The 25711-nt window shown below is 43.5% G+C and overlaps 1 protein-coding gene across 6 annotated transcripts in view; it reads left to right on the top strand.

Annotated features, from left to right (window-relative positions):
* Positions 1-25711, top strand: part of CDK14 (cyclin dependent kinase 14) — a 548605-nt gene that overhangs the window by 387186 nt on the left and 135708 nt on the right. For all 6 annotated transcript variants that reach the window (XM_045828168.1, XM_045828171.1, XM_045828174.1 and 3 more), the window contains one exon: positions 13066-13129. In XM_045828168.1, the coding sequence (XP_045684124.1) occupies positions 13066-13129 (64 nt within the window). The remainder of the gene's footprint in view (positions 1-13065; positions 13130-25711) is intronic.

The following is a 25711-nucleotide window of genomic DNA, read 5'->3' as shown; positions in this document are numbered from 1 at the left end:
TCTGTGAAAGAAGAGGTAAAAGGCTGTGAAGAGGAGAAAGAAAATTCAGCCCATCCCCGTGCCCGCAGCCTCTGGACCCCACCTTGCTGTTGTGTATCCCCTACTAACCAAAAAGGCAGGGAAAATGATTCACCTTTTGACTGCCCCTCATCCTTCGCAGGAGAGCTCTTGTCACTTCTCCCAAGTCATAGCTCCCTTTGTGGTCTTGACCCCAGTCTTTTCCCAGCCTCCCCATGGGCTTGGAAGCCTCAGGCCAGCCTGTTTCCTGCTGCGGGCTGGGGTGGCTGCCCCAGGCTAGAGCTTCAGGAGTCCTGGGGACAGGAGCCCTGTCCTGCTCCCCAGTCTCCTCCACTGAAGGAGTCTTGTGATTTCCCTGATGGCTGCACTTTCATCGGAAGTGCTGTTGTACGTGATGGTTTCCCTCTGCAGTGCTCTCTGGTTTGTTATGAATTTACCAGCCTTCTGTGTGTCACCCAGGGGACTAACCACTGTATACAGAATCTTTTCTTTGGAAAAATGTATTGTAAGTCTCAACAGCTCTCAAACTGGTGGAACACGGCCTCATTCTAGGAGTCAATCTTTTATTTATTTTTTTTTTCATTGTGGAATTTTATGGTGGTAAAGGGATAATGAGATGGCTGAAGAGCTTTCAACTTGTCATTTTTATTTAATGCAGTTTTCCTTCCTGAATCCTGAATCCTGGGTAGAAACTTATAAGCAACACAAATGCCCATCAGTAAGAGAGTGGATGAATAATATTCCATTCATATAGCAGTTACAAAAGAGTTTGGATGAATCTTAGCAATATAAGTTACAAACAATAATCCCAAAAGATGAGTCCTGGCTGATATGGCTCAGTGGATTCAGTACTGTTCTGCAAACCAAAGGGTCGCTGGCTTGATTCCCAGTCAGGGCACATGCCTGGGTTGTGGGCCAGGTCCCCGCAGTGGGGGAGCACAAGAGGCAAGCACACATCAGTGTTTCTCTCCCTCCCTTCTCCTCTATCTAATGATAAATAAATAAAATATTAAAAAAAAAGATTAGCCACAGCATTATGTATTGTATTTAAAATAAAATAAAAATATGTTATAATGTTTACAAGGACAATAAAATTATATAAGAAGGAAAGAATAATGAACCTGATTCAGGAAGGAACTTGCTGGTGGTTGTTGAAAGGTAAATAACCCAGCTCTTGTCTGTGGTAGTGAGCACACGGGGGCTTATTATGTTAATTAAAACAAAATTCTATGCACTAGGTCCACAGAAAAGACAAATAATAAGTACATTCTTTTCTCTTTTGTTTGAGGGAAAAACACTTCTATGACTCTCAGGATTGAACAAGAATGAATGACAAAATTGGTTTTCTTAGTAAATAGCAATATAGGACCATCACTCCTTGACTTTGAAACCAGTCTAAGTGGGTCCAGCAGGTCAGCAGAAGCACAGCTGTGCCAGCTGGAGGGAACGGGGTCCCTTGCCTAGGAGGTCGCCTGACTGACTGACCGCTCAGCTCCAGCCTCTCCGTCTCTGCTGGTCCTGCATGTGTAACTTCATTTAGGGGTCAACTGAGATGAATTAACAGCCTTATTAATAATGTTGCACCAGCATCTGAGCGATAGGGCAGGAAGGGCACCAGGCATGAATCCAGGCTGTGTTCCGTAGATCAGTAGAACAGAAGAGAGAACCCAGAAATAATCCACACCTATGTGGTCAATTAATCTCTGACAAAGGAGAAAAGAATACACTGTGGAGTAAAGACAGTCTCTTCAATAAATGGTGTTGGGAAAACTGGACAGATACTTGCATAAAGTGAAACTAGACCACTTTTTACCGTGTAGCACAGTAAACTCAAAATGTATTAAACTCTTAAATGTAGGACCCAAAACTATAAAACTCCTAGGAGGAAACATAGGCAAGTAAACTCTGACATTGCTCTTAGCAATATTTTTTTTCTGATATATCTCCTCAGGCAAGAGAAGCAAAAGAAAAAATAAACAAATGGGATTGCATCAAACTAAAAAGTTTTTGCACAGTGAAGGAAACCATCATAAAAATGAAAAGACAGCCTATTGAATGCAAGAAGATATTTGCCTATGGTATATCTGAAGAGATTAATATCTAAATTATATAAAGAGCACATATGACTTAGCACCAAAAGACAAACAACTTGATTAAAAATGGGCAGACAACCTGAATAGATACTTCTTGAAAGGGGATGTACAGAGGGCCAATAGACATATGAAAAGATGCTCAATGTCACTCATCCTCAGAGGAATGCAAATTAAAACCACAATGAGATACTACCTCACACCAGTAAGAATGGGTATCATAAAAAATCAACAAACAACAAGTGTTGGCAAGGGTGTGGAGAGAAGGGAACCCTAGTGCACTGTGGGTGAGAATGCAGACTGGTGCAGCCACTGTGGAGAGCAGTATAGAGGTTCCTCAAAAAATTAAAAATAGCACTACCATATGACCCAGCAATCCCACTTCTGGGTATCCGTCCAAAGAAATCCAAAACACTAATTGCAGCATTATTTGTAATGGCCAAGACATGGAAGCTACCTAAGTGCTCATCGATAGGTGATTGGATAAAGAAGAGGTGATACATAAATACAATGGAATGTCACTCAGCCATAAAAATTAAAAAAAAAAAGAAAAAAGGAAATCTTACCACTGTGACAGCATGGATAGACCTAGAAGGTACTATGCTAAGTGAAATAAGTCAGTCAGAAAAGGACAAATACCATATTATTTCATTTATATATAGACTCTAAAAAGCAAACTCATAAATACAGATACTTTCTGCTTTCTATGTATAAATAACCCATTAGAGTATCATTTAGAAATAATATGTTGTAATTTTGTTCTGTAGGGGGCTGAATAGAGAACACCCACAGATATTCTATCCTTATTCCTGGACCTTATTTTACCTTATTCGGAAAATGGGATTTTTGCAAATGGGATTAAGGATCTGAAATGAGATTTTTCTGTGTTACTCAGGTGGGCCCTACATACAGCTCTTAGCATCCTTATAAGAGTGAGGCAGGAGGAGATTCGATCCAGGAGAGGAAAAGGCAGGGTGAAGACAGGCAGACATTGGGGTGATGTGGCCACAGACCAAGGAGCACTCTTAGCCTCAGGAACCAGAAGTGGCAAGAAACAAGTTCTCCCCTAGAGCCAGGAAGAGTGACCCTGCCGACATCTTGATTTCTGCCCAATGACACTGATTTCCGACTTCCAACCCCAGAACTTCTTTGAGAGAATTAAATTTCTGTTCTTTTAAGCCACCAAGTTTGTGGTTGTTTGTTACAGCAGCCACAAGAGATGAAGACATTTCCATTAACATGTTTTCGAAGGTAACAGTTTTCTAAAACACAAAGTTTCATAGTGTTATGAATCAGTTCAATAGCTCTGTCATTTTAAATTTTAATGTCATAAAAAGAAATACAATACTACATTTTTGAGGGAAGAAGTTGCAATTTTGCAGTTTTGTGTCTCTCCATAATCAACACAATTGTACACAGTTGATAGGAAAACTACTTTCATTCACGAAAAAGAAAATAGTGATAGGCTTGGATATGTGTTATGTGTCCCATATGGTACATATTTGTCATAGGATTTTAACTGGCCTCAAGTTTGCAGCTGAAGTAAGGAGCATCAGTGGATGAACTCAGCATTTTTTAAATGATCACTATTTATATCCTGCAAGTTTCCAGAAATAATCTGAAGCCCCTTGCGGTAAGAGACACCTGGGGTACAAGACCGTTAAAGCAGGAGGACAGGACTGGACAGGAGGGCAGGTGCTGGGGGTGAGCTCTGGGTGGTGGACTGCTGAGCCAGCCCTCCAAGCGACCACCTGCAGCAGCTCCCCCTGTGAGCTGCCCGTGCTGCTGAATGTGAAATTGCCCACAACTGCTCCTTTCCAAATGCTTATTTTAACAAATGAGGATAAAAGTGGACCCGTGGCCCTAACTTTCTTGTACTGCTTGTGCTTTTTAGGTTAAAAAGTCCAGTTGAATTTTTTGAAGCAGTACTTCTCAAATGTCCATGTGCAGACACATCACCTGAGGCCCATGTTGAATTCTAGGTTCTGATTCCTCCGGTGAGGAGTGGAGCCTGGTGGGGAGTGGAGCCTGAGCAGCTTTCTTCCTTGATGCTGCTGCTGCTGGTTTGGACCACGTTTTGAGTAGCAAGGCTCTAGCGCAGGGGTATCAAACTCATTTTCACGGGAGCCACATCGGCCTCGAGGTTGCCTTTGAAAGGCCCAATGTAACTTTAGGACTGTATAAATGTAACTACTCCTTAACTAGGGGCAAGAAGCTCATTACTGCCGCCGGGTAGAAACAAGGTGCTGGGCTGGATAATAAAAAGGTGGAGGGCCGCCTGTGCTCTAGTGCCCAGTGCTCCACCCTCCAGGTCCCTGTCCCTGGCTTCGTTTTTCTGCATTTGTGCTGCTGTCTGGGGCAGTCAATCTAGTTCTGCTGCATTTACTTCGCAACATCACCCCTTCGCCTCTGCAGCCTCCACCCTCTGGCTCCTTGGCCATGTGAACCTTACTGCTGTTGTCATGGCTCCCACAGCCCACACTTAGGGACTGACAGTCTGAAGCCATGATAGCACCGATCAATGGAAAGGAAGAGAAGCTGTTGAGATGAGAGTGACATTGATGAGGGAGTTAGAGTTTAGGGAAACGGGATAGAACAGTAGGAGAAAAGAGAGGGAACAGATGAAAATTTAGTTGAAGGAAAACATTTTAGATCAGCTGCAGAATTTTCCAGTTAAGAGCATTTTCTAATTTCTCTAATAGTCAACTGTTTATTTTGCTCATTCATCTACTGAAAATCTTTTGTGGGCCCCTGGATCCAGGCCAAAGGCTTTAAAAAAATCTATAAACCACCCAACTAAACTGAGGCCGTCTAAGAGACTTCTAGGTACATTGGACTACTCAGTGATCCCAACCTTATCTGACATTAGAATCACTGGGGATGTTTAGAAAATTCCACATTTGTAGGCCGAAATTTGGCCAGTTAAATGGCAATCTTTGGGATGTGTCCTAGTCTTTTTTATCTGCTTTTTTTTTAATACTTCCCAGATGATTCCCATGGTCACCCAAGTACCACTAAGCCCGACCTTTACCTTCTGGCTGGTGAATTGAACTCACTTAAAATAAAACTCTAAGAGCTATCCTGTACCTACTTGGATTACTTCTCCTCTAGACCTTTGCCCTGTTGAAAACTCGGCATAATATTTTGGAAGCACCATCTTCTTTAATCCAGCACCTTCCCTGGAACAGTCGATTAAACCTTCAAGTAGATGTCTGAAGCCACAGCAGCTTTTCATTTTCTCAGTCCAGTAGCTCCCCCTCCTGGCTCTCCTTAGGTAAAGCTCCCTGCTCTGTAGAATCTCACTACAGGTTCGGCTGCTCTGTGAAACAACCCCAAATCAGCATTTTAAAGCAGCTTTTCTCATCCTGCATCCGCCTGTACACTGTTGGCTGTTGACCAAAATGAACAATTCGAAGTCTAACCCCTTGTCTAGTGGCACTTTAGCTGAAGCCTTAGGGAATGATAAGGGAGAGGAGCTATACATGTATGTGTACACGTGAGCACACACCACGTCCGTGCATATATTTTATCTTGCTACTAGAAAATATTTTGGTAATTTCCATTGATTGTGATGGTTCTCTGCAAAATAATGGACATTGATACCTACTTTGCATAGAAAATGGGGAAGGAAAGCTTTCATTTGTACCTTCTCTACCCTTCTTCACTTAGTCACACCCTTTTCCTCTTCCACTCACTTCTCCCTAGGGACCCTCATTAGATCAGGTGAAAACAAAGGTAGATGTAAATGCATGACCCCCTCCCATTGTCCAGGCTGTTTGCTGCAGCGTTATATCAGAATTTGACTGCCCGGGACCCTTGTGTCCATGGAGGCAGAATTTGATTCTTACTATATCTGAACACAAACTGTGGTGCAGTCCAACCCTCAGTGCCGATTAGACCTTGTAAGGCTGTCTGTTCCCTCTTGTACAGCTCTTGTCATTAGCGTGCCCTTCTTTGCTGTGTACTGATATTTCACCCCATTGCCCTTGTTTCCCATCTGACTCAGCACAGCAGGAGTCAGCCCCACACGGACTCTGCAGTACTGGGTTTATTCAAGGTGATGTCCCAGTCTCATAGAGAGTAAACATTTCCAGTCCACCTCACAGCACATGGGCCCACCGTTCCCTTACCTTTCTGGTTGCATCCTGTAGAAGACTGCCTTGTTTATTTTTGCCCGTTTTTATATGACATGATTCAGTGATTATATCTGTATTTGTTGTTTGTTGCTGCATAGCCATATTACTGCAAACTTAACAACAACACATGTTTATCAGCTCTCAATTTCTGTGGGTCAAGAGTCCAGGCCTCGCTTTGCTGGGGGGTCTGCTTTAGGGTCTTCCAGGGCAGTAATCACAGTGTCAATTGGGCCTGCAATCTTATGTGAGAGCAGCTGGGGAAAGGTCCACTTCCAGGCTCCTGTGGTCATTGGCAACTATCACTTTCTCATAGGTTGTTGGGTGGAGGGCCTCAGGTTCTTGCTGGCTGTTGTCTGATACCACCTTTGTTTTCTTGTCTTGTGTCCTTCCTGCATGAAAACTTGCTTACTTAAAGCCAGCAAGGGGGAGTCTCCCAGCAAAATGGGAGTTAGCATCTTACACAATATAATCACAGAAGTGACATCTTGTGACATTTGTCATATTGTGTTGACTAGTCCCTAGTGCTATCGACACTCAAGGGGAAGAGTATGAACACCAGCAGGTGGGGACAACAGGCCACCTTAAAGTCAGTCCACCCCAGTCTCCTTCGATCTCCACTGGGAGGTCGCATGGAATTTGTATCAGCTGAAAATCATGAGTCTTTTTCTACACAAATGGTTGCCAGCCAGGTCTTCCCATCTTGAATAGCTAATGAATAGAACCTACTATAAGTAGTGGACTTTATGTTTATTGGTATTAGGTTTCCCTGTGTTAGGTTCAGGCACTTGTTCCTCCCTGATTAAATATTTTGTTTTAATCCTGACTCAGCCATCAGAATAGTATGCAGTCCTTTTATTTTGTGTCATCGGAGAATTAAGACATTTTTCTTTGTCTGTCTTTAAGTCACTGAAGAGGTATGTATGGATATGTCTGTGTGTGTGCACATGCCTGCTGGACTGGAGGGAGAGAGAGAACGAAAAAGCCTAGTTTCTAACACCCGCACCCTCTCTGTAGCATCTGTCAGTGGCTGTGCGTCATTTAACACCATCTGAGCCCTGTCTCTCCACCTTGTCCTCCCGGGAGCATACTGGGCATCTCTCAAGGGCGTAGTCTTTGTAGTCAAACCAACCTGGCTTGGAATGTCACCTCCACGTGACAATTATTTTTCTAGATAAAGAGCACACAGCAGGATAAGAGTTAGGAAGTTCTGTTTTCTCTCTGGCTCATCTTTGAACTTGACACCATCTCTTCCAGATTGGAGCGAGTGATGGCCAAGTCGAGTTGTGCTGAGCCTCTGCACAGGTTTCATTTAGAACTTCTCACTGAGGAACCAGGAAAAAATTTCCAGAACCTGAAGTAGTACAGCAAATCATTATTTTAGAGATGTATGGTATATGTGGTCTTTCAGAGACTCTGTTTAAAAATTATAAAAGCTATTTGGATGTTCTCCATTTCCTTAGATTCATCGCTAAGTCAGCTTGGAATCATCAGCACTCCTGTAGAGTTCCCGTCTCATCAAACGGAGGACTAAAGAGGGAACCCAGTATGTTCCACTTCACCAGGACATACTTGGGTGACCCAGTTTTCTCCGCATTTGATTGGTCAGAATCCCTCTGCTACATATTCTCTGAATCCCTTGGTCCAGGAAGAACTGTCAGCATCCCGTGGTCCATTTACACTCTAGGCTTTACCCAAGGAAAACCCATGGACTCCCTTTAGCAGCCCCAGGGCCTGGGCCAAAGCAAAAACTAGCAAATGTGAGGATTAGTGGAATGGTTAATAATTTAGAATGGTAAACCTAGCAATCCCACTTCTGGGAATATATCCAAAGGAACCCAAAACACTAATTCGAAACAACATAAACACCCCTATGTTCATTGCAGCATTATTTACAATTGCCAAGATGTGGAATCAGCCCAAGTGTCCATCAACAGATGAGTGGATAAAACAACTATGGGACATTTACACAAGGGAATACTACTCAGCCATAAAAATGATGGAAATTTCACCCTTTGTGATAGCATGGATGGACCTAGAGAACATTATGCTAAGTGAGATAAGCAAGTCAGAGAAAGACAAATACTATGTGATTTCACTCAGATGGAACAAAATAAACTAACAAGGAAAATGTGGACAGACTCATAGATGGAGAGCAGGATGACAGATGTTGGGGCAGGGGGTTAGGGGTGGAGGGATCAAGGAAAAAGGACTCATGGATGTGGACCACAATGTGGTGATTGCTGTGGGGAGGGGAGGGTAATGGGACTAACTGGTAATGGAAAAAAACACAATAAAGATTTAGAAAATTTAGAAGGGTAAATAAATGTTTCTGACAAACAGTAGTTCTTCAACTCTGAGCTCTAGAATTTGTAAAGTAAATGTTTTAGCAGAGGCCCTTTTTCTTAGTGTCTTCCTCTGCCCCTCACAGAGGCCATCATGATTGGTGAAATTCAAGCCGTACCTGTCGGCACGTAGATAAGTCTAGGAGTGTAAATTTGAGGGCATTAGATCCTAGTTCTTCGGGGCCAGGCAGTGCAGACCCTTACTGGCAAGGTGAGAGCCCCTCTTGTTTTTCTTAACAGATACTAGAAGTCCAGGAATTCACAGAGACAGTCTTCTGGGAACTGTATATTTGTGACTATGGGGAAGACCATTTTGTTGCTGTAATTTGGCACTTGCTTTCCACTGCTATGGATGCTAGAAACTTCCACATGCTTTTCTGGATCTTAAATCCCTCTCCTCAGATCCATGTCTGTACTTCCGACTGCCCGCCCTTTACGTATCCCTACCTTGACCTGCAGGCATTTCTGACACTAACAGGCCCAAAACTAAACTCATGCCCCCAGGCCTCAAACTCTCTTTATCGTCTGCATTTTTGATTTCAGCTAATAGCTTTTCGTTCCCTACAGAATGGCTCTGAAGTGGTAAGAGATTCATTTTACATCATGACTCACAATGTGCACTCACATATGCACGTGCAACCTGAACAGAAGTCTCATAAAGCACTGCGTCTCTTCCCCATGTGTGCGGCCCTCTGACATTTTCTCTTTATTTCCTCTTTTGAAAATTGCTGATGTTACACTGAATGATATTTACAATCCCCAGTGGGCCGTGGAACCTGTAATTTGGGAAAATCTGAAACAGAATATAGTTTCTTTGGAGTTGACTCTGAACCTAGCCTCCCATCCTATAACCTAGTCTATAGTTGAGTCACACCAAACTTCACACTGTTGCCCAGAAACATCATTCATTCAGTCATTCAGTCAGTCAGTCAGTCAGTCAACATTTACTAAGTGCGTGGCACATGGCAGGCGCTAGGGATCCAAGGACAAACATCATGGTTTCCACCCTGCAGTTCACAGTCCAGTGAGAAGACAGACAAGTGAGCTAACAATTACAAGGCAGTGGGTAGGTCTTATAAAAGTCTGTGAAGAGCCCTCAGAGATTACAAAGATCACCACCTGTAACTTGGACCAGAGAATCCAGAAAGTCTTTCAGGAAAAGGTGAACCGTGAGCTGATGTGAGAATCAGAGCTAGGAGTTACCCCGACCAGTTAGGGGCAGGACGTTCCAGGAGAGGAAACCCGTGAGGAGGTGCAGGGGCATGAGCAGCATGGGTATTTGGAGAAAGTATTTCGACATAAGCCTTTCCTTTTAACCAGAATACTATCCTGTCACTCCCAGCCTGTCTTCAGCTGGCCAACCATTAGTCAGGGTTCCTTCTCCCACCACACACAGTCTCTGCAGTGTAGCTTTCCTCCCCACCCTCAGACTCCAGCACTCCCGGCCTTGCACACTCCCCTCCCTCTCCCTCTGAGAGAACACTTACTGAAGATAGTTCATCACTGCCCCGGTCATCTGCCCCAGCAGAGCAGGAGCACCTCAAGGCAGAGCCCCAGGGCCCTCCCTCTGTCTTCTGTGACGAACACAGAAAATGTCAGCCTAGTGAAGAGAGGTACCAATAAATGAACAGGGAGATGTATAAGCCACAGCACAGGTTTAAGGTGAAGTGCTTAGATGAATATGTAGAAGAGTTCTGAGTGTATCAAAGCATGCTGTTTTAATGTTAAACCAGGCATGCTCTGGCCAGTTGGCTCAGTTCGTTGGAGCACGGTCTGTACACCAGAAGACTGTGGGTTCAATTCTTGATCAGGCTGTGGGTTAGATCTCCAGTCAGGGCATGTATGAGAGGCAACCTATCAGTGTTTCTCTCTCACATTGACATTTCTCTCTCTCTCTCTCTTTCTCTAAAAACAAGAAAAGCATATCCTCAGGTGAGGACTTACAAAAAAAGATTAAACAAGGCCTGGGATGCTTATTTACAGATGTGGTAACCACAATTTAGATGTTGATGGCACACTGGATGCAATTTTTTTCATTGTTTTATTTGCAAAAGACTGTTTTTCGCTTTTAGAGAATACCTCTTTTCTTTCTAACCTAAAAGCATCATGGTTGTGGAATTTCTTAGTTGATTAATATAAATGAAATTCTGACATCAGAGACAACACACGCCCACTCTCTCTGTTGCTCAAGTACCCTGTCATCTCTAATCATGTGTTTTACCCAAACTGTCTTTCCCAAAATGGCTTTTATAAGAAGCAGAATTGACTTTTAATTCTTCTTTTCTTTTGCCCACTAGCTGTCCAGCTTGGATTTCCTGTGCCAATGGCCCAGGAGATATAAGCAGGAGGAGAATTTGAGGTCTGGAACCTCATCAGTCAGTGCTATAATAACTCATAAAAAAGTCATATATTTCTTCTTTGCAAATAAATTTTATGAGATGGCCATGATGTTTGATAATCACTTTGAAACAGAACCCTGGATCTGGATGAGGATAGTGCCTATAAAAAGTTTTGCGAACACGAACATTGTAGAAACATACAGTCAAGGGTAGCAATGTGCCTTTATTAGCAGGGAGAGAACGAGATTCAGCTTCTGGCTGGGCTTTTTGTTGTTCACGAAACTTTTGGTGTGTGTGTTTCATATTGATGGGTTAGTTGTGATTAAGTCATGATTCTGAGCTGAAAGTTCACCTCGTTAGTTGCTAAAGTTTAATACCATTGAACTCCTTTGCCCTGCATCAGAACTCACTCAGTGTGAGCTCCACGCAGAGCTTCCCTGATGAGCTGTGTGCACTGTCTGCGCACCTAATTGTCTCCCCCTCTTGAAACTGTGGCCGGAGTTAGTGAGCAGAAAGGGGGGAGGCCTTTTCCTGAGACACTGTTGTCACACTTGTTCTTGTCAGACCCAGTGTCTTTGTCTCTTTCCCTGTCTTACAACTCTTCTGGCCCTCTCGCCAGTTTTCCTTCCCACTCCCACGAGCCATCGGTAGTGTGACCCAGTTTATGTAGATCTGCCTATTAATGTTCATATTAATTAGTGCTTACAAAATTAACCAACCACAATTTTTTTAAAAAATTGTATTATCAGATCCCCGAACTCAGATTCAGTGTTTCCATGAAGAACATAATGTATGTGTTTCACCCTGACTCACCAGATGGGAAGCAGTGAGGGACACGCTCACTGTGTGTGTGCTGTCCTTTACTCGACACTCCGTCCCCTCAGAAAAGAAATGCACCGATGATCAGAGCTCTCTGTTTCCATATTGCCTGGAAGTGCCTGCTAACCCTCAGAGGTGAAGTGAATATGCCTCATTTCCTCCCACGAAACCTGCCATTCCTCCTGTTTTGCCAGCTCCTGGCTTTATCTCTTGCCCTCTTTAGCCTCCGACTGTTCCGTCCTGGTTCATGGTTGAAGTCAGAGCATGTGGCACTCACTGCCTCCCCTGACCAGGAGTCACTGCGGAAAAAGTAGGCAGACGAGGTTCTCCCACATGGCCAGCACCTCCCTCACCTGACCCCATTTTCTGTGGGCGCTTTGAGTAACATCTAATAGGGACATGGTGCTTGCTGCATGCCAGGTGGTGTTCTCACCTCCAGTTTACAAAAGAGGAGGCTGAAGCTCAGGGCAGTTGTTTCTTGCCCAAGGTCCCATAACTAGTAAGTAAGAAGAGGTGCAAGACAGACTCCAGGGTCTGGGCTCTGAACCGTTCGACCCCACCGTTCTCTCTCGGTGACTTGCCGTGGTCACTGAGTGCAATAGTCACAGATGGTGGAGTTGGAAATTCAAACGGAGTGTGCCCAGTGCTGTGTAAGCTGGGATTGCCCTTTCATTCCTGTAACCAGATCAAGCACTGTGGTGAGAGAAAAGCACACAGGGAAAGAAGGTAGAAGTGTGGGGGGAAAGAGCGGAAAAAGTCTAGAGAGAACAGTATTGGGACGAGGAACCTGTAAATCACATGATTAAAGATGTTACCTGTAATGAGCACGTGGCAGTAGAGACTGTGAGCCTCCCAAGCTGGCTGTCCTGTTTCTTTGACACTTAACGATGCTCAGACGGAGGGTGTGGGGTGAGAAGTGACAGAATCCTTAGAACCATTCACCAACAAGACATCTGATACGAGCATGAAGGACAAAAGCTCCTGAAAGAATCATGAGGGACAGGGACATACCTTATTCAGTTCCATGAAGATGACCTTATCGTTTGAGTCCCAAATCTACTTACGAAGTTTGGAGTTGATAAAATGCAGCCGATTTAACTTGTCTTACCTCATTCGGCTACACTTGTTAAAACACAGACATTCATCTTGGGTGGCTCTTTAGCCGGGTTTGTTTTTTTACTGAAATAAAATTCCTGGCACACGATAATGGAAAAAAAACTCAAGAGTTTCATCATATGCAGTGTGCTGTTTTCTACACTGGAGGATTTTGAGTGCTTTGGAAATAATAAGTGTGTTTCCACAATTTCCTGCTCTTCACTAGGTTCTTGGAACACCAAATGAGGACACTTGGCCTGGAGTTCATGCTTTACCACATTTTAAGCCAGGTATGTTTCATTAATTATAAATGACTGTGTGCTTCCTATATGCAAAGGCTGAAGATACAAATGCTAACCCTCAAGCTAATATATTACCTTGAAGAATTCTAGTTACTTGTGCCATGGTGTATCCCACCTGTTAGTGGATGTGTCCTTTTATTTTCACATTTTATTTGCCCGTAAAGATACAATAAATGACGTCACTCACGATGAGAGATTCTCATTCTGAGGACGGTACTGCATTTCATTTGATGGGCTACTTGTGAAGTAAGCATTCATGCTATCATCAGCTAGACTAGTATCCACATCTATGGAAACAAAATTTAAATTGGGGTACAACGATGTGTGAATTCTTGTTCTAATACTAGGAAAAGTATTAAATAGTAACAAAGGAAAATGTCACATTTTAATTTCCTTTTTAAAAACTAGAAATTTATGGTCAGTTAATTTGACTTTAAACATGTGAAATGTTCCAAATGTCCTATTGTACAGTATTCTGTGTTTTTTAATGTAAAATATGTAAACACCCAAACCAGAAAATCGGAAAGAAAAATGCAGAATTTATAAAAATAAGCTGTCACTTTTTTTCTCACCAGTAGGTGGCAGAAACTTTCAGTTTTAATAATTACACTAACCAGAAGAATCCCAAGAAACTTTCAGTTTTAATAATTACACTAACCAGAAGAATCTCAAACTTGGTCTATTTAACTTTTAGAGGAGGGATAAAAGGTTTGGAATTGGGAATTTAATAAAAATCAGTGGAATGAATTATTGTAAAATGATTCTCTTGGTTTTTTAAAAAAATTCTTGGTTACAAAACATGCATTATAAAATGCATACCCACCATAAAATTACTGAAAGGGATTTTATGGGAGATCTAATAGTTCATTATTTTATGAGGGAAAAGAGCTATGAATAATTTCTGTTGTGAGAGCCAAGTATATTCTTTCTCTCCTCTTCCCCTCTTTTGGGGGACCATCAGGAATAAATTATCAACCCTAAAGAATGACTGAGTTAGGAAACTATTTTTATTCTTAATATTTTTCTTCTGAAAGTGTAGTGTACTGAGAATTCTTTTATCTTCTTCAGTGGCCCAAGGACTCTTTGTACTTTTACTGAAATTTTTAAATAACTTCTATGTTCTGAAAGACTATAGTGACTTAACAATTTAGATGGATTTTTTCCCTTCTTTTTTTCTAACCAAGCAAGAATCACCCTCTAACTGCTCCAGTTGTCTCTCAAGAGCCTAAGTGAGAACAAAGCTCTTTATAAATGTTCCAAATGTGGCTCTTAAAGGAGGTTAGCTACCGCATGTTAGTATCTAAAATATTAAGCCCTGAAGAAATGAAGCAAGGAGCCCTGGCCAGATAGGTTAGTTGGCTAGAGCATTGTCGTGATATGTCAAGGTTGTGGGTTCGATCTCCAGCCAGGGCACAAACAAGAAGCAACCAATGAATGCATAAAGAAGTGGAACAACAAATCAGTGTTTCTCTCTCCCTCTCTCCTTCTTTCTCCCACCTCCTCTCTCTTTCTTTCTTTCACTCTCTTTCCCTCTTTCTTTCTAAAATCAATAAATAAAAAATTGAAAAAGGTAATAAAACAGAGGAGAGTATGAAAAAAATTAAATGAGTAACGATGGCTGCAGAAAGGAACAATTAAGGTAGTCACTTGGCCTGCCAGGTTTCTGCACCAGAAAACATCTAGCAATTTGTTTATTTTGGTGCAAATACAATTTATCTTCACTAACAACATACAAAAGCATTTATTAAATGCTTCCTGAGAAGTAATATGATGTCGTGGAAAATAAGCTAACGGCTTGGGAACTTCATGAGATCAGCGGCTGCACATAATCCATATTCTGGTGTTCCACAAATGTTTATTGTCCTGAATTATATTGATTAAAACAGACCTTACTTATGTGACTCTTCTGACAGACATATGTAAGTCAGGTTATACGTGTTTAGTCATTACTATTATGGACAAGTGTCACTGCAGACACAACAGATCAGCAGTGGGCGTCTAGAAGAATCACATGTTCAGGCAGCATGAGGCATCGGAGCCGACAGACAAGGAAGACATTATGGGCAAAGCTTGGGGCTTGAGGATGAGAGTAGATGTGGTCAGTGCTTCCTGAGTTGGCTTGAGAGGGGTCAGGGGAAGACGAGCTAATAGACTGAGGCAAAGGAAGCCAGTCTGTGCGTCCTTTCATGCAGCCCAGCAGCCGGACCACCTGGGGGTCCTAGCCTCTGCCGCCTGGACCTCATACTCCAGGGGAGGAGGACGCACAGTCCCAGAGGAGGAAGTATCAGTGGTGGGGTCCTTCCATCCTGCTGTCCTACCCCGACTCTTCACCTCCTTATTTTACCCCCAGGAGTGCCTCAGAAATTCGAGGGAAAATGAAAAAGCCTGAGCTGTGAGGCCATACTTTGTTTTGTTTTCTTTTGTTTAATAGCCTGCTTTTTGGAGCAGTTTTTGTTCATAGCAAAATTAAGTGGAAGGTGCAGGGATTTCCCATGTACCGAGGCCCCCACACGTGTGCAGACAGCCTCCCCGTCACCCACACCAGAGTGGCAGTTTGTCCCACTGACGGGCCTTTGTGGACACGTCAGTGTCACCCAGAGTCCATGGTTTATATTTGGATTCATTCTTGGTGTTGTGTATTCTGTGGGTTTGGACAAGTGTATCCACCATGATAGTATCGTACAGAGTGGTTTCCCTGCCCTAAAAATCCCCTGTGCTCCGCCTTTTATCCCTCCCTCCTGCCAGCCCCGATCTTTTGACTGTCTCCACATGAGTGCCTCTTCCAGACAGTTGTACAGTTGGAATCGTACAGGGTGTTGCCTTGTCAGACTGGCTTCTTTCACTTAGTAACATGCATTTCAGTTCCTTCATGTTTCCTTGTGGCTGGACAGCTGATTTCTTTTTAGAGCTGAATATTCCATTGTCTGGATGTTTGTTCACCTGCTGACTGCCACCCCGATAGCTCCAAGTTTGGGCCGTTATACATAAATAACCTGCTATACAAATCTGTGGGCAGGTGTCCGTGTGGGCATACATCTTCCATTCCTTTGGGCAAATATGAAGGGGCATGACTGATATAGGTCAGACATGGTTTGCTTGATTTTTGAACAGTAATACATTTAATCAATTCAGGATATCAAACAACATTAAAAGGAGTGTGGTGTAACTCCTCCCATGTGCCCATTTCCCCAGAATCACTGCCCCCAGCTCAGGCTTATTTTATTAGTTTCTTATGTGTCTTTTCTTATGTAACTGTAGGAAATTATTTATAGACAGATAGATGATAGATAGATAGATACATAGATAGATAGATGACAGAGTTTCTCATATTAAACACAGTATTCGGTCTTGTTTTTCTTACTCATGCATCCGGCAGGGCTTTCCTGTCACTGCACAGAGGAGGCCGGTGGGGCTCCCTTGTCCTCTTACAGCCACACTGTTTGCTGCTGTGGAGCCTTCACCTGTGCTCTGCTTAGGGACACTTGGGTTGTTTCTAGCATTTTACTGTTATAAATGACCAGAAGTAAAGTTAAGAATGAATAAGTGTATGCGGTTACAACTTTGAACGCTTCTGGCAAGCTGTCCAAAGAGGGGGCACCGGGGCCCTGTTACCGGCGATGGTACAGGTGCTGAAGGGTCCTGGGAGGGAAGCAGAACAAGAAATGGGTTCAGGAAGTGCCAGGGAAGGGGGCGTTCACAGTTTTTAATTTTAAGTGGGATCAAGGAAGCCCCCACGTAAAAGATGACATTTGACCGAAGGACATAAAAGAGCCATCTAGGTATTTGAGGGAGGAACTTTGCAGAATGACCCAGTACAAGGGCCTGAAGTGGGAGGAAGGGGGTAGAACATGAAATCAGAGGCAACAGGGGCTGGGGCAGGTTGTGTAGGGTCTTGAGGGCTGCTAGTAGTCTTCATCGTTTACTCTGCATTAGATAGAAAGCTCTGGAGGGTTTTGATCAAGACAGTGCCTGACCTGGGGGTTGTGGTAAGAGTGTTTGGCTCTTGTGCCCAGAGTGGGGGCAGGGCAGGGGCAGGGAGACCAGCGAAGAGACCAGACAGGAACGTAGGGCAGAGGCGAGGAGACGTGCCATGAATTCAGTTACCTACCTTCTCAGCTGCTCTGTTTCAGTCAGAACTTTGTGTGGTTTTCCCTTGGAAAGTAGAGCAAAACTGGAGCAACGTTGTAAGAAGAACTGTTAGAATATTAAAAGCACAATTAGATGACAACTGTGTTTCATTCTGTAGTACTTAGACTGTGTATATCCTCTTCTGCTCTTACGTTTATGCTAAATGCCTTAGCCTCAGCTTTTCCCCACAGCAGCCAAGCAGCTGGGACAGAGCACGCTGCATAAAATAAGCAGCTAAGTAACGCACACGCGTGTGTGGAAGTGTGTGTACCGCATACAGCGAGCCCAGACTTAGGAGCAGCTGCTCGTCCATCATTACTTCCACGTAAATTTCTCTTAAATGAAATGGAATGTGTTTCTGTCCCTTTTCTGCACCTGACTGCCTTTTCATTTCCTTTCCTTCACCCCCATGGTGTTGTGGCTGATGGTCTCAAAAGTAGATGTGTCCCCTCTCTCTACTACCTTCTTCTCCTTCTTCCCCCCCCCCACCGCATCACTATGGTGATAACGGCTTACATTTTATTATGTATTTCACTATTTACAAAGCAATTTAATACATTATCTCAATTGGTATTTAAATATGTCTGAGCCATTATAATTTTATTGTCCTAATTCCATTATCCCACTTTACAGACTAGGAAACTGAGGCTCAGAGAGATTGGGGCTTGGCCAAGGCCACATCTCCAATATGTCGCAGAGCCAAAAATCAAAACCTGGTCTTTCGAGTCCCCAGCCTGGAGCTGCCCGCACCTCTCTAAGCAAGCTTCCCTGACTGCGGACAAAGAAGCATGCGGGAGAACTGTTAGATTCCTCTGGGCCTTCTCTGTGTCACCCTGGCACAGATCTGTGTCTTCTGGGGGACGCTAGAACCCACCCTCCACCTGTGTCTTCTTAAGGCCTTTAAACCTGTGCTTCCAACAAATTGTCACCTCCAGAATGCCCTCTGGGGACCTTTAGTTTCACATGTGCAGTCCTTAGTACCTGGTGTGGAGACTGCCCAGGTCCATGGTTTGCAGCCCTGAGGAAGTGAGCCCTTAGCCTCAGTCATGCTCTGGGCTTTCCCCTCTTCTTTGAGAAAGTGGGAAAAGCTCCGGAAGCCGCTGACGTGGTTGGTGGGGGGGGGGTGTCCAGTGCAGTAAGCGTGAGTACAGGGCATCTTCGAGCCACCATGCTGTCCTGCCCAGACCGCCCCTGTGGTGAGGGGACACCTGTCTCCCGCTCCCAGAAGAACCACATCTGTCGTCTCCGGCTCCCCGAACGCCTGCGGAAATTAAATGAGATCATCCCTTTTTATATTCTCTTTATTGATTTTTATTTACTTATCCTCTATTTTTAAGAAGATTTGAGCTAAGTGAACAATTGATATAAAAGTGCTTTTAAGCTGTGAAGGGCACATAACTACAAAATAACAATTTGTATCATTCCCACAGCATTCTCTGTCCGGTACCTCCTTTCCCACTGGTCCTTTATGCTTTACCTCAAGAGCCTTTCTTTATGCCTTGATTTTATTTTTTATGTCTTTTTAAAACTGATTGAGAGCAGCTATAATGATCACAGGTTGCATCTGAATGTGTGAGAGTGTAACTATGTGATGGTTATAAAATGGACTTCAAACATTATGATGTAAATAAATACCTGACTCATCTCAGATTGTATTGCCCAAACCCTGTGGGTCTGCTTAGGAAGGGCGTTTTGCGCTCCCCCCACCCCACCACCACCCAGCATCTTCTTCAGCTTGGCCACGTGCTGAAAAAGCCAGTTAGTTAGTAAATAAATGCATAGAATAAGTGAACTTTATAGAGCAGAGGAAGTGGAAAAATAAAAACATTAAACATGACAGGAAGGATAGACTGTCAGCACTGTTGTACTTTCTGATTGGGACAGTCCCAATCAGAAAGGGTGGCTGCAGGCCAGGGGGAGAACGTGGACACCCAGAGGCCTCACTGTGGTCAGTGGCCACAGTGCTTCTGGGCGCCTGGTGCCCGAGGGTCTTGGGTGCTGAAGGTCAGCCGTGCGCAAAGCAGAACAGCCCCTGGCCGTGTGGAGCTGACGTGCCAGCCGGAGACAGATAACAGACAAACTGGGAGTTTGTGAGGCTGCAGAAGTGTGACCACAGAGAGGGCAGGGGACGATTGGGAGGCGCTGGTCCTGAAAGGCCAAGGTGAGGAATTGCGATTTGATTTGAAGTGTGAGACGATCCATTGGAGGGTTTTGAGAAGAGAAAGAGATTGATGTTTTATGGTTTCAAAAGGACCTCTGGCTACAAAAGTCACGGACCTGTCGAGGAAATGGAAGAGGCTTCATCTCCAGCGTGTGTTCCCCTTGAGTACAGTCCCTGCCCACAGCTCCGGGTTGACAGGGGCCTGTGAGGGCAAGTCCTGGCTGGGGAGAAATTACTCTCCCCCAGTTAGCAGTGATGTCATAGACGTGGGGGTGTTTTTTCCCCCACAGGTCCATGGCTGACCAAGAATTTGAGATAAGTCATAGATATGGTCAGTGCTATAATATGAAAATAAGAAACAGCCAAAAATCTTGATAGCTTTACTCAAAAGTAAAATACAGCAGCAGTCCCTCCTTGCCCCTCAGTTTTTGTTTTCTGCATTTCGGTTACCTGTGCTCAACCGAGGCTTGAAAGAGCTGAATTCCAGAAATAAGCAATTCATAAGTTCTAAGTCCTGTGCAGTTCTGTGTGGCGTGATTGATCCTTGCTGTGTCCCGCCCTGTCCTGCCCAGGACAGGAACCACCCCTTCGTCCCCGTCTCCACACTGTAGATGCCCCCACCCCTTAGTTACTTAGTGGCTCATCAGCTCGAGTGACCTGTAACACAGGGCTTATGTACAAATAGCTCTTATTTTACTTAATAATGGCCCAGAAGTGTTAGAGTAGTGATACTGACGATTCAGACATAGCAAAGAGAAGCTGGAAACTGCTTCCTTTAAGTGAAGGGTGTGCATGCACAGGGGAAAACAGTGTATACAGGGTTCGGTATTTATCCACAGTTTCAGGCATTTGCTGGGGCCTGGACCACATTCCCGATGGGTCAGGGGGATGTCTGTAACAATTCACTTCCTCCCCAAAAGACAGGCCTATGCATGAAATTATCTTTGTGAATTGTAGGAATCCATTTCAGTGCAAAGTAGAGAGATTCTCTGTACTGACTTGCTCTGTATCTGCTTGAAGAATTTTACATTTATTTTCACTAGAGGGCATCGGTAACGTTGGAGACTGCCAGACTGTCTAGGAAATGTCTGAGAAATGTAGTAGTGAGATTGAATTTTCAAGGAGAAGTGAACTTCTAATTTCAGCCTTAACAACAATAACAACAATGAAAATCCTATGTAGACTGGGTCCATATTCCTACTTTTGGAATGTTGTAAAATTCAGTCTGGTAGTTATGCAGACTTCATCCCACCAAAGCTGATATCAAATGCCAATCACTACATAAAGATTTCTGTGTCTCTTCAATAATCCTTCTCCTCCCCCCCCCAAGAGGATTAAAGTCCTTGTACACTGTCCGATTTACATAATTCGGTTAATATCATATCTAAGAAAAGAATTACAGTTTTAGCCTAAGGGTGGAGATTAGAATTAAGTGAAGATGAGAAAAATTTTCAAGGTACTGAAAGAATTGTCATCTCCTTAAATGTAGAACATTGAAGTTGTTACATACCATTGGCATTACCGTAAACCCGCCATACACTTCTTACTGCTTTCTTAAATTTGTAACTTGATAGTTTATATTTACCCTGCTCACGATGCATGCCAGCAAATGCATAGCTAGAAACCTATGCATTGCAAAATAGTCCTCCATATCTCCTGTTCCTGAACTTTTAAACATCTTTCTAAAAACTTGTAAAAAGTCAAGATTTCAGGAAGAGGGACAGGGGATTGAAAGTTTAAAACAAGAAAACTTGATACCTATTTTCAAGTCGAGTCTTGACTACAGCACCTCGAGTAGGAAGCTGCCTCCAGGGAAGGAGCGGGACTCCACAGGAGCTCAGAGCCTTGGGCAGTTGGGCCTCTCGAGCAGAGATCCCATGCCTCTGTGGGACCCAGTGGACAAACCAGGGGTCCGATGAAAGGAGGATTTTCTCTCCTCTGTCTCTGGGGCATTGGAAGCCCAGAGAACAGCATAGTGTTTGTAATCTGAGAATTTGTGTCAGTTTTTTGCATTTGGAAATTCTTAGAAACACAGAATAATGATGACAAATTTAAGCGCTGGTTGGTGATGGTGTTTGCATTGTACAGTTTTTCACTGTTTGCCAAATGCTTTCACATGCACCACCTCACGAGGTTCTCATCGGGGCAGGTAGATGGGAAGATGGATGAGGCTGAAGGCTGTTGAGGAAAGACTGACTTCATGGTCCAAGGTAGCCTGGGGCCAGAACCAGATGTCAGAGTCAATTCTACTGATTGAGCTCAAAACACGCCACTCCAAAGCTAGTTTTGTAGACCCAGCAGTGTTTGCTAATTGCAGACGCCTGTGTGGTGAGCTGGGCCCCCCGATCCTTCCCCGGGGCTTGCCTCAGAGCTGCAGGTTCCGTTCAGGTTGTTCCACAGGTATGTGCACAGCAGATGCAGAATAGCACTCTTCTTGTGGCAAGAGACAGGGGCACGGGGCACCTGCCACCACAGGCACGTTTCAAGCCCTGGTTTGCATCAATGCCGCTAATGTCCCATCACACACACAAAATACCAGTGGGGTAGGAGAGGTATACCCCACTCGTGAAGGCAGGAAACGGGAGAGAGGAAATCTCTGAATGTCCCATACTAGGTCTTCTAACTTAGGAGGCTTGTTGGCTACACCAGGCTAAAATAAGTGAGTCTAATTCATTTCTGTTTAAAATGATGTTGCTTTTAAAACCCATTTAAGCCATTATCACCGAGCTTCACTGCAAGACAGATGCGCAACTATGCAATAATAACTTATGCTAACAAGTAAAAGAAAAAGTCTTGGTTTCTGTTATTTAAGAGGCGAGTAATGTTTTAGCTTCCCCCACCACAATATTCAAGTCAGACCAACAAACAGGGTGATAACTGACTACTAATGATGAGCTCAGCTGTAAGATCTGATGAAACTTTCTTCCCTCACACGTGTCTTTCATACACTGCTGTCAGAACACCTTTGAGACTAACACTCAATGACGTTTGCAGAGGAGATTATTTTAAAAGGACCTAAGTATGTATGTACACAGGTGCTTTTGCTTCTAAAAGCCAGCCTTGTAAACGCAATTAATAATCTCTTGACTGTAAAAAAGGACAGTTGATACTCTCTCAGAATGCCGGTCCTTGCTCACCGCCAGTGCATTAGAATCACAGCATCACATATGAGGAGTTAGAAAAACATCGACATGTCTGGGATTTTATTCATTTCTTTAACTGTTGCTTCAAGACGGATATTTAGGGTAGCTTAGCATTTACCCTCCCTGGAGTAATACTGCTTTTTATATACCACATGTCTGCCTTGTATACATATAACATAACTGCACCAGATGCTCAGCTTTTCAAGCATATTATTAATAACAGTTGTGGTAGTAATAATAGCTAACAGGTATTGAATGTTTATTATGTGTCAGGCACTCTTATTAGCTCTTGAGATGCATTTTCTTATTGAACATTCATAGTTAACTCTTCGAGGTAAGTCCTGCTATGATGCTATATGTAATACAGGGAAACTGAGGCACTGAAAGGTGTTTTTTTAGGGGAGGGCTTAACTAATATATCTAAAGTCACTAGAGCTTGCAAGACATTTGTCTGGCATGTCCTGTGTACACAAGAAGGATTTGTTCTCCTGGACTTAAAAGGGCGAGATGCTCGAAGCACATGGAGAGTTGGGAGCAAGGAGAGCATTGCTTGTGTGCTTGTTCACGTGTGTGTTTTAGCAGACTTTATTTGTTAGAGACGTTTTATGTTCACAGCAACACTGAGCAGAAGGTACAGAGATTTCCAGTATGCCCCTTGTCCCCACACACGCACAGCCTCCCCAACATCAGCATCCCCTGTCGGAGGGGTACATTGTTTACAACCGATGAGCCTGCATTGAAACATCATTATAACCCAGAGTCTGTGGTTTTCATTAGGGTTCACTGTTGGTGCTGTGCATTCAGTAGGTTCGGTCAAATGTGACATGACGTGTATTCCTGATTACAGTGTCATTCAGAGTAGTTTCGCTGCCCCACAAAAATCCTCTGTGCCCTCCCTCCCCCTTAGCCCCTAGCCACCACTGATTTTTTACTGTCTCCAGAGTTTGCCTTTTCCAGACTGTCACGGAGTTGCAAGTGAGTGTTTTATTGCTGGTTAAAGCTTTGATTTGTTTGTGCTTCTTATGTGTTCCAGCTCTTTGGTAACGGTAGGCTGGGAGCAGAGTCCCCGTTCAGCCCTTGCATCAGGGCCTCAGGCAACGTGACTTTTCTTACTTCAGTTTACTTTCTTGTAACATGAAGTGGTTAGACTACCTGATTGCTGGGGTCCTGCCCAGCTCACACTGCCCCGAGGAGGTTCTGAGTGCCCTGTCTGATCTGATCTCTTTCCCCCTTTGCAGAGTTTGGATGGAGGGGTGGGTGAGGACACATGAAGAGTGAGACACAAAATCTCCCTTCTCCTGTCTATTCTGGGACCTGTACAGATTCATTCTAATTCGTAAAGTCTAAAGTGTACTACTTTAGACTTTAGTAAATGCCTAAGTGATTAAACTTTACCTCTCTAGAGAAAAATGTCTTATGGAAAGAGAAGTGCTCCCTAACTTTTAGGGTAAGAAAGATGTGGATAGTCGAAGACCTCACATGAGAATATATGCTCACAAGCCCACATTTGCATGTGTACTAGAAGAGCCAAATGCTGTCCAAAGTCAGAGTTTAATGAACATAGCAGAAAGTTCTTTTCTAAAAGTTGCTCAAAGATTACTCACTTTACAGTGTGCACCCCTGGTGATGGAAGGATAGTTTGCTGCAGCCGGCGCGGGGCGGGATGCTGCAGTCTCCTGGTGTCGGGACTGAAGGCTTATCGGCATTCCAGGAAGCTGCTCTGGGTGACAGTTACAGGGCCGTGCAGTTTTGTTCAGCATTAGTATGTCGCATCAGAGCCTCTCACTGATAACACGAGAGCCATGTCTTATCTCAGTCATATATTTTGGGGATATCAAGTGTTTTAAAGCTGTGATTTGCAACTGTGCAGTTTCTAAAATGCCCTGTTTGGATCACTATGCTGTTCTGGAGCTGAGATATCTAAAATCTGCACACTTTGGGACAAGCTTAGCCTTCTCTAATTGGGGTAGATCCTCTACTGTGCATGGATTCCGCTTTACTTTGGTTCTGAGCTCTATAGAGCATTTTGATCCAGCTTTGTTGTATCATGATCAGAGTATGAACTGATACCATTGGCTTGGTTTTCCTAATAAATATAAAAAGGTAACATCTTGTGAACACCTGTAAATATAGTTTTCTTCTATTGATGGTCCCATAGTATTGGTTCCCATGATTTACTGTGGACCACTTACGAGCATGTGTGTTTTGCACATTGCTCTATCCACAGTGCCTAGAGCAGTGCCTGGTAAACAGCAGGTACATGGTAAGTATTTGTAGAATGGATAAGAAAGTGGGTGAATACTCATGCCTTCCATCCCGAGGGATTGAGGGATGTCATCTGTTGCATAAACAACTAGCTAGAGTGACCGTCTGAAATGTCACCAGAGTGACTCATGACTGTGACCATGTTAGTGGTTCACTGTGACAAGGGTTTGGAGCCTTTTCCTTCTACTGAGGCAGTCTTGAGAGAGGCTTCAGGTTCCATACCTCACCAGGTAACAGGATGCCCACAGCTCTTTGCTTATATTGTTACTACTCGTACAAGGTCAGTAAGAAAGAGTAAATACATCTGTTTAAATACAAAAGAATCCCCAGGAATTCAGTTGTGAATAGTTGAAAATATGGTTTCAAGTAGAGATTTTCAACCTTTTTCTTCTCATGGCACACGTAAACTAATTACTAAAATTCTTCAGCACACCACCAAAAATATGTTTTTTGCCAATCTGACAAAAAAATAGGTATAATTTTGATTCATTGACACCATATGGCTATTGCTGTGTTGGCTATTGTCATTTTTTTTTTAATTTGACAATCTAAGGAAAAAGAGGCCAATATCTCTGACTAAATAGTCAAGTATAGCAAATTTTAAAAAATTTTGTAGCATACCAGTTCAAAATCACTGGTGTAGAAGAGTTAATTATAAAATACTAGGTCTGTCCAGAAAGTATCCTGACTTGTAATGTGAAAAATAGAAATATTTATTGAAGAAGATAGAAGATACAAGAAACATTATACACAGGACAATGGTGCTTCAGTCCCCTTCAAAGTAGGTACCTTGGGACCTCACACAGTTCTCCCAATTGCCATCAGCTGCCCCATCGTATTTTCCTGAATCTACTGATGGTCTGAAATCTCTTT

This window comes from Phyllostomus hastatus, unplaced genomic scaffold, assembly GCF_019186645.2.
Source record: "Phyllostomus hastatus isolate PE091 unplaced genomic scaffold, TTU_PhHast_1.1 phas_scaffold_78, whole genome shotgun sequence".
In the NCBI taxonomy this organism is placed as follows: domain Eukaryota; kingdom Metazoa; phylum Chordata; class Mammalia; order Chiroptera; family Phyllostomidae; genus Phyllostomus; species Phyllostomus hastatus.
Note: the sequence above shows the minus strand (reverse complement) of the source record. Positions and strands in the feature narration are given on the sequence as shown.